Source organism: Myxine glutinosa, chromosome 5, assembly GCF_964187855.1.
Source record: "Myxine glutinosa chromosome 5, kmMyxGlut1.1, whole genome shotgun sequence".
Classification (NCBI taxonomy): Eukaryota; Metazoa; Chordata; class Myxini; order Myxiniformes; family Myxinidae; genus Myxine; species Myxine glutinosa.
The window spans coordinates 115,473,094-115,489,632 of NC_136265.1; the positions used below are offsets into that span (position 1 = coordinate 115,473,094).

Below are 16,539 nucleotides of genomic sequence, written 5' to 3' on the forward strand. Positions count from 1 at the left end.
CTCCTCCAAAGGGTTGGCCCAAGAATTACGAAACAAAATACCAATTGGAGAGCAAGTTTGGAACCTGGTCTGAAGCTAGCTGCGACCCTCTATTTATAGGCAGGCTGAGGAGGCACTAGGCCCTACAGGTGGCTCAAAGGAGGCAGAAGGGAGGCAAAAGCTTTGCCATGGTGGCTCAAGGGTTGCCGTGGTCGCCCAATGGAGGCACAGCGGTCGCCACAGTCATCGTTCAATGCACGCTATTGGTCGCCCAAAGGAGGCACAAGGGAGGCACAAGGGAGGCAGAAGCATCGCCCAGATTGACAGGAAAATTTGCAGCAGAACGCATCTATTACCTGGCGACCATTGGGCGACCACTGTGCCTCCATTCTGCAACCACGGCAATGCTTGTGCCTCCCTTCTGCCTCCTTTGAGCCACCTTTGAGCAACCAACCTCCTCGGCGGCCTTTGTGCGACTGTTTTGAACATGTTCAAAAATTTACGGCGACCATGGCGTCCATGGCGATGTCTGACCCTCCTGTGTACCACCTTTGAACGACCTAGGCAACCATTCTGCCTCCTTTGAGCCTCCAACGGCGACCTGGCAAATTTTATGGTCGCACAAGGGAGGCACAAAGGTCGCCATCCTGTGTAAAGGCCCCATAAGGTTGCTCATTTAATCCCACCAACCATGGGATTCCACATTTACAGTTGATTTTTCAACACCGTTTGTTCCATTCCAGGTTATTTACGTGACTCGAGACCCAAAGGATGTCCTGGTGTCCCTCTTCCATTTCTTTGGTATTCTGGCAATGATACCAGCAGATGTTTCATTTAAATTTGAGGATGTTTTGGAGTCATTCCTCAATGGCAAATGTAAGAATATCCTTTCGTTAATGATCCGTGTAAAACCACCTGGTGGTGGAGTGTATATCTAAGTGACTTTACCTGTGTTGTTCCACAGTTTGTTTTCTGAACTCGATTGTTCATCACACTTTGAATGTTCGTGTGTTGAGGTTCAATGTGAACGTCTCATTCGATTTTTCTGGCTTCTGTTTAGTGTTCCTATTCACCCCTGCAGAAACCCCGACTTCAAATCCCATTTACTGTACCATACGTGTTGGTCCATTGTTCACCTATATTCTTGTGATTCATGTAAAGGTACTCTGACGTCTGTTTATATCGTTGTCCTCCATGTGATGTATGTACTGTACAATCTCCTTCCTGTAGGGATCTTCGGCCAATGTAAAGAATAAATATGAGTCCCCAAGAGTTCATTGGTAATGGGGTAATGTAATGCAGCAAGGTAATGTAAGGTACTGGAGTTCAGTGGTAATGAGGTAATGTAATGCAGCAAGGTAATGTAAGGTACTGGAGTTCAGTGGTAATGAGGTAATGTAATGCAGCAAGGTAATGTAAGGTACTGGAGTTCAGTGGTACCTAATGGGGTAATGTAATGCAGCAAGGTAATGTAATGTAAGGTAATGGAGTTCAGTGGTAATGGGGTAATGTAATGCAGCAAGGTAATGTCAGGTAATGGAGTTCAGTGGTAATGCGGTAATGTAATGCAGCAAGGTAATGTAAGGTACTGGAGTTCAGTGGTACCTAATGGGGTAATGTAATGCAGCAAGGTAATGTAAGGTGATGGAGTTCAGTGGTAATGGGGTAATGTAATGCAGCAAGGTAATGTAAGGTACTGGAGTTCAGTGGTACCTAATGGGGTAATGTAATGCAGCAAGGTAATGTTAGGTAATAGAGTTCAGTGGTAATGGGGTAATGTAATGCAGCAAGGTAATGTAAGGTACTGGAGTTCAGTGGTAAGGGGGTAATGTAATGCAGCAAGGTAATGTTAGGTAATGGAGTTCAGTGGTAATGGGGTAATGTAATGCAGCAAGGTAATGTAAGGTATTGGAGTTCAGTGTTAATGGGGTAATGTAATGCAGCAAGGTAATGTAAGGTAATGGAGTTCAGTGGTAATGGGGTAATGTAATGCAGCAAGGTAATGTAAGGTCCTCAATGCCAAACAGGAAATCAGAGCTGGCTCCCTTGACATATCACGTGCCTTTGACATGGTCTGGCACCCAGCTGTGCTCACCAAACTCTCCTCCTATGGTATCAATGGAAATCTCCACGCATGGCTAGCGGATTTCCTTTCCGGTAAACGTGTGGCCCTGAATGGAATTCTCTCATCTCCTCTTCCTGTTCAGGCTGGAGTTCCCCAAGGCAGTGTTCTGGGCCCTGTGCTTTTTTGGTATTCATCAATGATCTCTCTGACTCTCTGGAAAATCCTCTCTATCTCTTTGCTGATGACTCCACTCTCTGCTGCTCCATACCTCATCCCTTAGATCGACAGTCTGCAGCTTCCTCACTCTCTGCAGACCTGGTCAAAATTACAGACTGGTCAAACAAGTGAAACATGTCTTTCAATCCTGACAAATCTCACACTCTTACTATGTCTCTCCGAAAAGACCGACTGGACAACCCTCCCATCCACTTTCTGAACAATCCTCTCCAAGAAGTTCTGTCACTCAAGCTTTTGGGTCTCACAATCAGCCATGAGCTTTCCTGGGAAAGCCACATTTCCAAGCTGGCCTCCAAAGCCAGTCGCCGACTGGGCATCCTCCGTCGTGTGAAGTCCTTCCTTGGCACACCTGAGCTCCTCACCACATACAAGGCTTTCATCTACAGCTCAATTGAATACTGCTCTCCCCTCTGGGCTGGTGCTCCTGCCTCACATCTAGCTCGTCTTCACGCTGATGAAACCAAAGCATTCAGAATCATTGGAATCTCCCGTGATTAAGCTGATTCTGAGGGCCTTTCTTTCAATCACCGCAGGCAGGTAGGTGGTCTTTCTGTCTTCTACCGACTCCTCTCCGGCCTTGCTCCCCCAGCTCTATCTGTGCTCTGACCCCCAAGTACTCCTACAGGTCGCAGAAGATCTGCCTGCAACCCTCTTATGGTTAAACTGCCAAAATCAAGACTCTCTGCTCACCTTCACTCCTTCATTCCTCTTTTCTCCCGCCTCTGGAACAAACTCCCTCACTCTCTTCAATCGCACTCCTCCCTCCAAGTCTTTAAAACATCTGTTCACCACCATCTCTTATCTTCCACCATCCAAAACCTTGATCTTCTCTAACCCCGTTAATACACCCTAAATCCACATCTTTCAATCTCCGACTTCATTCCTGAAATTCCTTCTCGTGTCAATGTGTTTTGTACCGTGTACCCCTTCCCTCCCCCTCCACCCTTCCCTCCCAGCCCTCTCCCTTTGGACAGATCTCCCGATGTCCCTGTTCTCTAGTATTGTGGTTGTGTGCTTCCCTCTCTCTCCCCATCTTGTCTCCCCCTCCCTTTATTGTTTTACGTGTCTGTTTATGTTTTTTGTGCTGATGTGTGTTTTAGGTGCCTGCTCTGAATCGAGCCTTGATCTTGTATATATTGTTGTAAAAAGTCAAATCCACAACATTGTCCTAATGGTAGGTTTAATTCAAATTCGATCTCTGGCAACACCTGCAAGATATAATCAAGCCATATATCAGGATTACATAATCATGGAGGAGTCCGGCAATTATCAATCGATGCAAGCAAGCCTGGAACATTGAGATATACGCACCATTCAAGTATACGCTGTCACACAGATTATATTGTTACGGAAACGGGGACGGCACTCCCCTTAGCAAGGGAGGAGGGGGGGGGGGTTAATCCCCCTTCTATTTGCACTGGCCGTCTCCGATCCTGAAGCTACCCCGCTCCCCTGTGGGGTGGGATTGGCCGAGGTGATTGGTCAAGGGATTCCCGTACACCCCTGCCAATCCCTCCACAAGGCGGGTGGGTAACTCCGCTCGAAACCACGGACAAGATGGTATTTGCCGAGCGGGTTAGCAGTCCGAAGTTCAAGCCGTTAACAAAGACTAACCCGATTGCGGAGCTTTTTTTTTTTTTTTTTTTTTTTTTTTTTTTGTATACTGAATCGAGGCTCGTGAAAGAGCTAACATTTACTTCACAAACAAATCAACCAGACAAACAATATATATATAAAAAGAGGGAGCGGAAGACAAGATGGGGAGAGAAGGGGAAGCACACAAACACAACATTTGAGAGCAGGGAGATGTGTGGAAGGGAGAGGGCTTGGGGGGAAGAGGCGTGGGAAGGGGGGGGGGGGGAGGGAGAAGTATAAAACACAAGGACACCAAGGACTTCCAGGACAGAAGTTGGTATTTCAAAAAAGTGGAATTAGGGTGAAATTAGCGGGGGTAGAAAAGATCAAGGTTTTGGATGGGGGAAGATAAGAGATGGTGGTGAACAGCTGTTTTAAAGACCTGGAGGGTGGAGTGGGATTGAAGAGAGTGAGGGAGTTTGTTCCAGAGGCGGGAGAAAAGAGGAATGAAGGAGTGAAGGTGAGCAGAGAGTCTTGATTTTGGCAGTTTGACCATAAGAGGGTTGCAGGCAGATCTTGTGAGACCTGTAGGAATATTTGCGGGACAGAGCCCAGAGAGAGCTGGGGGGGCATGGCCAGAGAGGAGTCGGTAGAAGACGGAAAGACCACCAACCTGCCTGCGGTGAGTGAGTGAGAGGCCCTTGGAGTTAGCTTCATCACGGGAGATTCCAATGATTCTGAATGCTTTGGTTTCAACAGCGTGAAGACGAGCAAGGTGTGAGGCAGGAGCACCAGCCCAGAGGGGAGAGCAGTATTCCATTGAGCTGCGGATGAAAGCCTTGTATGTGGTGAGGAGCTCAGGTGTGCCAAGGAAGGACTTCGCACGACGGAGGATGCCCAGTCGGCGACTGGCTTTGGAGGCCAGATTTGAAATGTGGTTTTCCCAGGAAAGATCATGGCACATAGTGAGACCCAAAAGCTTGAGTGACAGAACTTCTTGGAGAGGATTATTCAGAAAGTGGATGGGAGGGTTGTCCAGTCGGTCTTTTCGGAGAGACATCGTAAGCGTGTGAGATTTGTCAGGATTGAAAGACATGTTCCACTTGTTTGCCCAGTCTGTGATTTTGTCCAGGTCTGCAGAGAGTGAGGAGGCTGCAGACTGCCGATCTGAGGGATGAAGAATGGAGCGACAGAGAGTAGAGTCATCAGCAAAGAGATACAGAAGATTTTCAAGAGAGTCAGAGAGATCATTGATGAAGACCAGAAAAAGCGCAGGGCCCAGAACACTGCCTTGTGGAAATCGCACCACAGGAACTCAATGGGGAAATCTCTAAAACGATGGGATGAGAAAGAAGAAATCAAAGAATGGAGGAACAGGTATTTATTAATTACTATTTACACAACCCAATATCAAAGAGAAGAAAAGACCTCAAAGTAATATACGGAAAATGGAAGGAGCAGAAGGACACAGAGCAAGCTTATCTACACAGGCTTAACTTATACCCAGGACAGAACAAACAAGACAAACTCACGTACACGAATGGATAGTATGGCAGGGGTGGATGGCTGGAAGGGAGAGAAGAGTCCGTTCAGGATGGCAGGCTGGAGGCGAACGGCCGCCGACTCCTCCGCAATCTGGTTCACGCGCAGCAGCGTGTCAGAGCTTCGCGCACAGGGGCTGTTCCAAACAGCGTTTCCCTCAGGCCTCGTACGTCCTCCGCCTCATGCGTTCTCTCTCCACTGCTTTGCCTGCCCACCTCTTTCCACAGAAGGACTCCTCAGCACTCTCTCACTTTGGTTCAGCGCACCACCCTCAGAACTCAGCTCACCTCTCCACAGAACTCTGCTCACCTCTCCACAGAACTCTGCTCACCTCTCCACAGAACTCTGCTCACCTCTCCACAGAACTCTGCTCACCTCTCCACAGAACTCTGCTCACCTCTCCACAGAACTCTGCTCACCTCTCCACAGATCTCTGCTCACCTCTCCACAGAACTCTGCTCACCTCTCCACAGAACTCTGCTCACCTCTCCACAGAACTCTCCACAGAACTCTGCCCACCTCTCCACAGAACTCTCCTCACCTCTCCACAGAACTCCGGTGGGGGCTCCGCGCAACGGGTTATACAGCGCCACACCCTGGAACGTTCGCGAAACTTCTTGATCGTTCTCTCTCCGCCCTCTCAAGCCAAACCCACTCATTCTTGGTTGGTTGATCGGGGCTGGCTGACTCCTCCTCTTGATGACGATGGGCGGGCCACGCCCTTCTTCTTCGAGTTAGAGCACATGGGCGATGGCGGCGAATGCAGTTGGTAATGGAGGTAATGCAGTTGGTAATGGAAGCAATGCAGTTGGTAATGGAGGTTCTGGGGCCATCAAAAGGGGATCTATCTTATTTGATTTTGGTGCAACGTAAGATCGACTATTGGACACACAGCCTTATCTGAAACACAGACTAATGAAATAACTATAGAGAGGTTCTATGATTGGCTACGTGCTTGCACATGGACTAGCTAAGGTGCTCATTTCAATTAACAGCCAATTAAGGGGAAATGTACACAGGAAATTTACTACTAAATTTACAAAGTGAAGGTTCTAAAAACCGTAACAATATGTCACAGGTATGATTCGGAGTGATGGTCGTCCGAGTTCTTATAGACGCCTCTCAGTGGTTGGAGAGAGCATAATACCTGGGTTCAACTTCGATACAATATCATTACATTCTCCCCGCCGTTAAAACTACACTTCCGCTGTGTAGCTAGCCCGCAAACAAAATCTAGCAGCATATAGCAGCAGAATAATAGCAGTGAGCAGCAGTTGTCCGTCCATGTCAGTCGGTCCATCCGTAGCGGTCAGGGCGGCGAATTATCCTGCCAGCACGGGTCCGGAAACTACCGGGTACTACATCCCCAAGACCGGAGTCCCCTGCGTCGGAGTAGCTGCCTAGGTCAGGTGACCGAGGTGGCACCACAGGGCCTACTGGTTGGGGAGCGTTTAGTGGTAAGGAGGCCAGCAGATACTCCACAGGCGGATCAACGGGAGAGTCCATGGACTCGAAAATGGGTTCGTCAACTTCCCCGCAAGGGGCCAGGTGGCGTACGGAGACTGTTGACTCGCGTCCATCAGACATCAACACACGAGCGTGCTCGGGATTAGCTTGGAGTACCTGCACCTTATCCACTAGTGGGTCATACTTACTCATGCAAACTGCACGTTTGAGGAAAGCCGGTCCCGGCTCAGCAAGCCAACTAGGTAGAGATCGGGTACTACTCGAACTCCTCGGGTGATGAAACATCCGTTCGTGGGGAGTTTGATTGGTAGCCGTACACAATAAAGTCCTGATCGAGTTCAGTTCCACGGGTAGCGACCAAGCCCATTTGTCTAGGCCTCGGCCGAGGGACTTAAGACTCAGCATAACGGCTCTCCATATAATACCATAGAAGCGTTCGACCTGTTCATTCGCCTGCGGTCTATACGGAGTGGTATAGCTAGAAGTGACTGTTACGTGTTCCTCGCCGACCTCCTGGTCTCAGTATACCTCCGAACACCGGGAGGAGCCACGGCAGAAAAATATGTTATTCCGTGTCAAAATCACTATGGAAACCATACCAAGAGGTATCAACAAACCAATAATATATTAAAAATCACACAGGGATAACGATACAACAATTATTATAGCAATCCACAATACAATCAATATCTCAAGATGGTACCATCTATTAAAGTATTAAAACTCACTGCTCTCCCAGTGAATATGACCGAACACTCCTCAATGTCTCTGTAACTCAATGGTGTTCCCGGTGAAGAGGCGATGAGGCGATGAGGTGAATAAGGAGGTGTAGGCAAGGCGGGGACCGTCACATGGTCCCCAACCAACAGCAAATTAGCGGTGGAAAGAGGAATCCCAAAGACGCAATCCAAACGTGCACATTCAACGTTCCACCGGCAAACCGCACCGTAGTCTTCAAACGCCGCTGTCGCGCACACACATCCCCGGCAAACCACCAGAGGGCGAGACCAGCGGACGCGGCAAAACCTTGTTCCGCGAACGACGTGCGTGGTTCCCAAAATGGCGGACGGCTCTTACTCGAGCCACAGCCTCTAGGCGAGGATTCTCCAGAATCTCACGCCTGTACCTGACTACGCAGGCTTTTTCAATACTCCAGCGATAATACCGATCGCACGATTCTTTTCACGGACTCAAAGTTCACTCGCGACGTTCGCTCAACCACGCTCCGTACGGATCTTGAAGACACGTCTTTTTTTTCCTCACGCCTTCTTCCTCTTCTCTATCGTCGTCTTCCGGTGCTCGATCCTGTTTCCTGTCTCGTTTTTCCATGAGCGCTTTTAACCTTTTAACCACAATAACCATTTCCTTTGAACAACAATAACCATAATCGCCGTTTCCTTCAAACCCCAATAATAATAATAATAATAATAATAATACATCGAACCAGAAGGGTTTCAAGTGGATGAAAACCACAACAGCGGAAGGGACGAATCCGTAGCAGCGACATTATGCTGGAGTAAGAAGTTCCTGTCCCTCCTGGGACAGGAACACCGCGCCTCGATCGGTATGCATGTAGGCCGGATTCCCAAACATAGAAAACAAGTTCTGCAGGCACCGGATAACCATGGCAGCTGTCATATCTACGCACGGGAAAGCAAAAGGGAATCTCGAGAACTCATCAACGATCGTGAGTAGATAACGAGAGTTACTCGAAGCCGGTGACGCCGGCAGTGGTCCTTTGAAATCCATCGCCAATCTCTCCCACGGCCTAGTGGCTCGGACCAGCGTTCCCCTAGGAGGGTTGTAGAAACGCGGTTTGAGTTCAGCACATACAGAACAAGTGCGACAGATCTGACGAATATCCTCGACCGAGTAGGGCAAGTTACGACTGAGCACAAAATGAGCGAAACGCGTCACCCCGGGATTGCACAAGGTGTCATGCAAAATGCGCAGGTCCTCAAAAGATGTGAGGCTCGCACACGTCGCCGGCCGCGATAAAGCGTCAGCAAACAGGTTATCCCTCCCAGGGCGATATTTGATTGTGTAGCAGAAATCGGCGAGCTCAATCCGCCAGCGAGTGCTTTTCTCATTCTTAATGCGTTGAGCATGCAGGGTGTCGTCCATAAAAGCAACGCTCTGTTGGTCCGTGATAATTTGGAAGCATTGTCCGAGCAAATAGGGACACCAACGCCTGATCGACTCGACGATGGCATACGCCTCCTTTTCAACAGACGAATGTCTCTGCTCAGCGGAGAGAGTCCATGAAAAGAAGGCCACAGGGCGCCCCCCTTGAGAGAGAGTTGCAGCTATCACATGATCCGACGCATCGCTTTCCAAAACAAAGGATTTATTTTCATCAATCGTCGCCACAGCGGCGCCAGCGATGTCGGACTTAAGGCTATGAAAAGCGGCCTTGGCAGCAAGGCTCATGGTGAACGCTTCACAGTCCACAAGTGGGCGGAGCTTCACGGAGAAATTTTGTACCCACTTGGAATAATGAGCGAACAGCCCGAGAGCACACTTCAACGAAGCACAATCGCAGGGCGGGGCCATGTCGAGCAAGGGTCGCAGACGCTCCTTATCCGGAGCGATAGCGCCATGGGTCACGGTGTAATCTATCGTGCGAGCAGAGTAGCGACATTTAGCCTCATTCATAGTCAAGCGATACCTCTGCGCGACCTCAAGGAAGCGCTTCAGATTAGCATCATGATGTTCCTGGTCATACCCGCAAACCATGAGATTATCCAGATAAACGAAGACATCGGTCAAGTTCTCCTTAGCGATGAGGTCGTCCATTGCCCTCTGAAAACACGCGACCCTGTTCGTGACCCCGAAAGGTAGCCGGGTGAACTGGTATAACCTCTGACCTGATTCAAACGCAGTATAGATGCGATCTGCCTCGGAGATGGGGATCTGATGATACGCACTACGTAGATCGAGAGTGCTGTAGACCGAATACTGTGCCACCTGTCGAACCAGGGAGTCCATTCCCGGGAGTGGGTAGGCGTCCAGCTGGGTAAACTGATTAATTGTCTGCGAATAGTCAATTACCATGCGTTTGCGATGTGATTCGCTTCGTACTACCAGAACTTGGGCCCGCCATGGCGACCGAGTAGGTTCTATGATACCTTCCTTTAGTAGCTGCGCCGTTTCTTCCGCAATGAATTGCCTGTCAGCGCGTGAGTAGTGTCGCGATTTAACCGCGACAGGTGTACAGTACGTGGTCATATTGGGGAACAGCGACAAGGGCTCAATTTCCATCCCTGCAAGAGCACACACAGCAAGAGTATCAGTACCATCAAAATCCATTTCCAAACGTCCATGTCGCTTGAGAAAATCATGTCCTAGCAAAACTTCTGCACATAATGCTGGTAAGACCATTAAATGCACATCCGGAAACATTCGACCCTTAATCACAAGCTTCAGTCGACATTCCCCTTTTGTGCTAAGCCATAGCCCCTGAGAGGCCATAAAGATTCTGTGTCTTTTCCCAAGAATCGGCCATCCATGTTTCTGCACAAGCCGAAGATCCACATAACTATCCGTGGATCCCATGTCGATTAAAGCATTAACAAAAATTCCCTCAATCATGAGTGGGATTATAGCACGAGCCAGGCCAGTTGGCCCTGTAGTTATCGAGTCGTCGAGGGGAGGCGCTTGGGCCTCGCGTGTGAATCCAATGCCAGCTAATGTCTTTCGTGCCGTTGAAGTCGTTTGTAGGCCAGTCGTGCCGTCTCCAGAGGGCACTTGTGCCACGCGTGAATTTCCCAGCTTTCATGCCATTAAAGTAGCTTGTAGATCGTTCGTGCCGCCTCCGGAGGGCGCTCGTACCACGCGCGGAGTTTTGAAGCCAGCATTCACCGATCGGGTGGCTGATCCCGGAAGTTGGCAGGGTGTCGAAAGAATGCCAGTCAAGGACAGTCGCGCCACGTACTGAAGTGTTTGCGCCACTTGTTTTAGTCAGCGCGGCGAGTCTCATCAAGATCGAGCTCTCAGCTCGGGGCCCACCGAGAGGGGCGATCCCCATCAAAGTCGGGCGAGGTGCGCCGTGCGCCGCTCGTACCGCGGGCTCGGAGATAAGCACATTCATCGTCGAGCGAGCCCGCTTGCCTCGCGACGCTTGGCAAACTTTTGCAAAATGACCCATCTTTGAGCACAAATGACACTTCGCATCCTTAGCTGGACAAACTGACCTGGGATGATTCCGATTCCCGCAGAAATAGCACGTAGCGTTACTTCCTGACTTGGGTCCTGCTGCAGCAGCCACTGTCAAGCCCGGATCTGGATCCTTGAGAGTATCCGTGGTCCCCAATTCCGGCAGAGGAGCCGGGGCAGCATCTTCGATGTCGGCGGTAGCTCTCTCCGGCCGCGTCTGTCGAGATATCCCCGCAGTGACGTATGGGCGTTCATACGCGTCGGATTGCTCCCGTGCTTCGGTGTACATGTGAGATAACCGAAGTGCTTCGGCTAATGTCAATTCGGATGCTTCAAGTAGTCTCTGTCTGACGACCGGCGACCTTAGTCCTGAGACGAAAGCATCGCGGACAAGGTCATCACAGACTTGTTCATGTGTGCATACCTCAGGGGTACTTTCCTTCAGTAGTCGTCGGAGGTCTAGAGCAAATTGATCTCAGGTCTCCGTGGGCTGTTGTCGACGAGTCGCAAGCAAATGTCGGGAGTCGACCACGCTTCGGTTTTTTATGTAGATACGCTTCAGCTCAGCCACCGCATCATCGAACGTCGCACATTGTTCGATGGTCATGTACACGGCATGGTGCACCTTAGATTGCAGCACGGCGAGATTTGTTTCATTGGTGACGGCCTCCTGAGCATTTAACTGATTATTCAAGATCTTCAGCCAATGTGTCAGTTCGGCGGCCGTGTCCATTGCCCGGGGATCTGCTCCGAAGATAGGCACTTGGATCATCTTATGAGCCATGTCGTACTCGTTCAGGTCTCGTACGCGTTCGGGACGAAGAGACGAATTTGAATTAAGTGTTGTAAAAAGTCAAATCCACAACATTGTCCTTATGGTAGGTTTAATTCAAATTCGATCTCTGGCAACACCTGTAAGATATAATCAAGCCATATATCAGGATTACATAATCATGGAGGAGTCCAGCAATTAATTAATCAATCAATGCAAGCAAGCCTGGAACATCTAGATATACGCACCATTCGAGTATACGCTGTCACACAGATTATCTGTCACAGGTATGATTCGGAGCGATGGTCGTCCGAGTTCTTATAGACGCCTCTCAGTGGTTGGAGAGAGCATAACACCTGGGTTCAACTTAGATACAATTTCATTGCATATATATATAAATAAAAAAAGCTAATGGAGTTCCGTGGTCACGTAAGTTTGTGATCGCAGGTGAAAGGTGTAAAGTAAAGCCCCATTTGGTTTGTCATTACCTCCGCATCCTCGATATGTTTTCACCCCTGTCTGTCCATCTATCTGTTTGTTTGTCTGTCCATGAACAGGATGTCTCAAAAAGTTATTCACGAATTTGGATGCAATTTGATGGAAAGGTTGGTATGTCACAAGGACGAATCCGTTCAATTTTGGTGAAGATCCGAATCCGAATCCGATATTTTTTGAAAGTGATTCTTCATCATTGAGAGATGGGACCAAAAACGGTATATAGCACAATATCTCAACGTTGTGCACAAGTTATGACAAAAACTAGGTGGATGAGTTGGTAAGGTGTCAAGAATAAGCCGATTAGATTTTGGTTCAGGTCTGGCCTATCAGTGGGATACAAAATGTGAACTGTTCAGCCTAGTGGAGGTACTGTGTGTGTGCGCGCCACCGAGTGCCGTTCGAGTTAATACATGAATTTATTCCATGGTGGAATACAAAATGAATGAATGCACCAATCATTAATTATTTAATTACCATGGTGATTATAAATGTTTGAAGGTGAGCAATAACACCTTTGTATAAAAGCTTTGTGTGGTGAGCAGGTACATATGGTGATTGGTTTGACCACGTCCGGGGTTGGCTCAACAGCGGTTACAAAAACTTCCTGCATGTGACATATGAGGAATTGTCCAAGGTGAGACTGAAGTGCTGACGTAGATCAAGGTGTGTGTGTGTGTCTGTGTGTGTGTGTCTGTGTGTGTGTGTGTGTGTGTGTGTGTGTGTGTGTGTCTGTGTGTGTGTGTCGTATAATCATAGCTTGTGCATACACGTTTTTAGGACCTGGCTGCTGTCGTAAAGCGGGTCTGCAAGTTCCTTGACAAAAGCCTCACAGAGGAGCAAGTGCAGAAGGTGATGAAACATTCTTCCTTTGAAGCTATGCGGGACAACCCATTGACCAACTATAGCAAGATGGTGGATTTAGTTGATCTCTCAAAGGGAGATTTTATAAGAAAAGGTGAGTTTCATTGAGCAGTCACAGTATATGCTCTAAAAGTTGTGGGCTAAAGGGGGACCCAAACACAATTGTTTTTTCCTGAAAAAACATGGAAAATCATTAATTGAAATTTCAAAATTTATCCTGAAAAACCAAACCTTTTGAAGTCCAATTTGAAGGAGAAATTTATTTGATTTTTTTTTTTTTGCGAATCATTAAGTGCCAAAAAAAGCCGTAAAGTGTCGCTTTTCACCAGTGATGTCACACTCATAACCCACCTTGATCCAAAATGCAGCAGACATAAACCAATCGTGTATTTCTAGCTCGGATTCCAGTACTGATTCTGCCGTCATTTGCAACTCTGAAGGTTCTCGGTATGGTGAAGCTGATCAGTGGGATTTTCAAGAAACTATTGGAGACAAAATTCGTGATGAAATTTTTTGGGGGGAAGTTTGCAGTTCTGCATGTTTCAGTCGTTATGGCAGCAGTCTCATTCTGGATGAATGGTTTCAAGTCCCAAAGGGTCGTACGATTCCTCGCATACTTTGTGTTTGAGGAAACCCCAAAGTAAGAAATCACAGGGTGTTGTTAAATCACAAGACAATTCCATTTAACCATTCGGCCATTCAACCGGACCACGACGGCCAATCCATTTGTCTGTAAAGTTCAAATCAAGGGCCTGGCGTACACTGGCAGCATAATGAGCAGGCGCACCATCATGCATGAACCACATTTGGCCATCATTGAGTGGAAATACCTGCTGCCCCAACATTAGAAGGTAATTTGCAGCATTCACATTTTCTTAGAAAAATATTGGTCCAACAATGTCTCCTAAAGAAATGCCTGACCAGACGGACACACAAGCTCGATACTGTACGTTGTGCTCAACAGTAAATCGTGGGTTTTCTGCTGCACATATCATGATGTTATGATGATTCACAGAACCAGATAAAGTAAACTTGGATTCATCTGACCACAAGATCCTGTTCTGCAAATCATTGTCCATATCCATTAACCCAAGTGATGTCTCACAAGCCTCAACGCAACTGTCAAAATCATTCTCAGGTAGTTGGTGTATTAATCTGGGTATTTTTGGTTTCGCATTAAGGTCTTTTAGTATTCTTCGAATCGATGATCGACTTTTGTTGGTGGTGTTTGATAAACGACGAATTGATAATGGGGTGTTACTGTCGAGTTGTTGTTGAATGACCGCTCTGCTTTCCTCAGATCGAACAGTATGAGGCATACCTGGTGACTGTTTTGGAAGAATGCTGCTGGTTTCATCAAACTGCTTGTTTATTCTGCCAATGGTTGTTCTCTCAATTGCGCCGGCACCACATTATTTGACAAGTTGTCTGTGAACTTCAGCCCAATTTCCAGAAACAGAATACAAGCGTACAGCACGCATTTTCTGTCTCACGATATCCTCCCTCATATTAGGGTGTCTAATTCACAATGAATTGAACTAACGCAAAGACAAACGCATGCACCACAGTGAACGAAGCTCACCACGATCCATATCACGTGATGCATCTCATCTTGTTGCATATCACGTGATGCACCTCACCCTGTTGCATATCACGTGATGCACCTCCACCCCCACCTGTTGTGTATCGTGTGATGCACCTCACCCTGTTGTGTATCACGTGATGCCTGTGCATGTTGAAGCGGTCACATCCATTTACGAGTAACCATGTTTTGTTTTGCACCGAAGAACAATAATAAACTTAGTTGTTTGTTGCAGGTATCGTTCTTCAAAATGTGCCAAGGGTTTCTGGACCACCCTGTATATATATATATGGGGGCTGAAGCATATCGGTCGATGTCTAGACGTCGAAGAGTGTCGTTCTAGTTAAAATTTGAATTATTTGCTTTGAACTTAAGAGCATGTGTTTATTAAACAAATGGAGAGTCTTCGAGCTTCATTCAACCTCTCATCATGGTATTCATGTTCATGGTCCATGAACCACCATGATCTCAGCGCACAAGCTGAGTGCCTCGTAATTGGAAGTGGGGGGAAGGAGGGGAGAGGTTGGACAGATGATCCTTTCTGAAAGAGTGAGAGCGTGAGATTTGTCAGCCTTGAAAGACATATTCCAAGTGTTTGACCATCTTGTGATTTTTGTTAAGGTCTGAAGAGAGGAAGAGGCCGCAGCCTGTTTATCTGAAGGGTCATGGATGTCATGACAGAGGGTGAAGTCATCAGCAACTAGATAAAGAGGATTTTTCAGAGAGTCAGATAGATCATTAATGAAGATCAGGAATAGGACTGGGCCCAGATCACTGCCTTGGGGAACTCCAGCACGAGTTGACAGGGAGAATAAATGAAAGGATTCCATTTTGAGTAAGTACACATTTATGCTATGATTCCTTTCCAACACACTATTCCATTAATTCCAGGTAAAGTGGGAGACTGGAAGAATCACTTCACCGTGGCTCAGAGTGAGTGGTTTGATGTCGTGTATTGTGAACGCATGGAGGGATTCGACCCGGACCTCACCTGGAACCGTCGACCGAGCCAAGAAAAGCTGCCTGTTGGACCATCCTCGTAAAAGGTTGCTCAGCCAGAAGACACCATGTTGATTTCCTGGTGTTGCATTGAATGATTTTCTTTGGACCCAAATAAAAACATACACCTCATTTCCCCCTCCCTCCTGGTCATACAAGGCCTTGCAAACCTTTTCTTATTGGTTCTCCTTCCTTTATGACTTGTTTCAAGCTCGAGTAAGGAATTCCACATACAATTCCAGAATTTGTCTTCAGATCACGTATTATGTAACATGATCATGTTAATTTACAATCGTGGCCAAATATATTGGCACCCATGCACTTTTTTCAAATAACTTACAATTTTCTCGAAAAAATAAGTTGAAATTGGCAAAAGTATTTGCTCTCCACAATTCTTTATTTTACTGTTAATATTACAGAACATTTGTTTTTGATTCAGAACTTAATATATCCTTTCAAATCAGAAAATAAAAAGAAATGGCAATGACAAAATTATTGACTCCTGAGACCTAATATTTGGTAGCACAGACTTTGGACAAAATAACTTCAGTCAAGCGCTTCCTTTAGCCATGAATGAGCTTCCTTCACCTCTCTACTGTGAGTTTGACCCACTCTTCTTGTGCAAACTGCTCCAGTTCTCCCAGATTTGAAGGGTGACCTTCTCCCAACTGCTGTTTTCAGATCTCCCCACAGGTGTTCAATGGGATTTAGATCTGGACTCATTGCTGGCCACTTCAGAACAGTCCAGCGTTTTGTCTTGAACCATTCAAGACAAAACCAAACACCAAACAAGACAAGACCAAACCA

At 47.4% G+C, this 16,539-nt stretch overlaps 1 protein-coding gene across 5 annotated transcripts in view; it reads left to right on the forward strand.

Annotated features, from left to right (window-relative positions):
• Positions 1–16,224, forward strand: part of LOC137427207 (sulfotransferase 2B1) — a 31,804-nt gene extending 15,580 nt beyond the window's left edge. For 3 of the 5 annotated variants that reach the window (XM_068116480.2, XM_078778583.1, XM_068116479.2), the window contains 4 exons: positions 723–855; positions 12,833–12,924; positions 13,068–13,245; positions 15,625–16,224. In XM_068116480.2, the coding sequence (XP_067972581.2) occupies positions 723–855; positions 12,833–12,924; positions 13,068–13,245; positions 15,625–15,776 (555 nt within the window). In that variant the 3' untranslated portion in view covers positions 15,777–16,224. Of the gene's footprint in view, positions 1–722; positions 856–12,832; positions 12,925–13,067; positions 13,246–14,451 lie in introns of all 5 variants that reach the window. The other 2 variants (XM_068116483.2, XM_078778584.1) reach the window with 1 other exon arrangement.
• Positions 16,225–16,539: the final 315 nt, after the last annotated feature.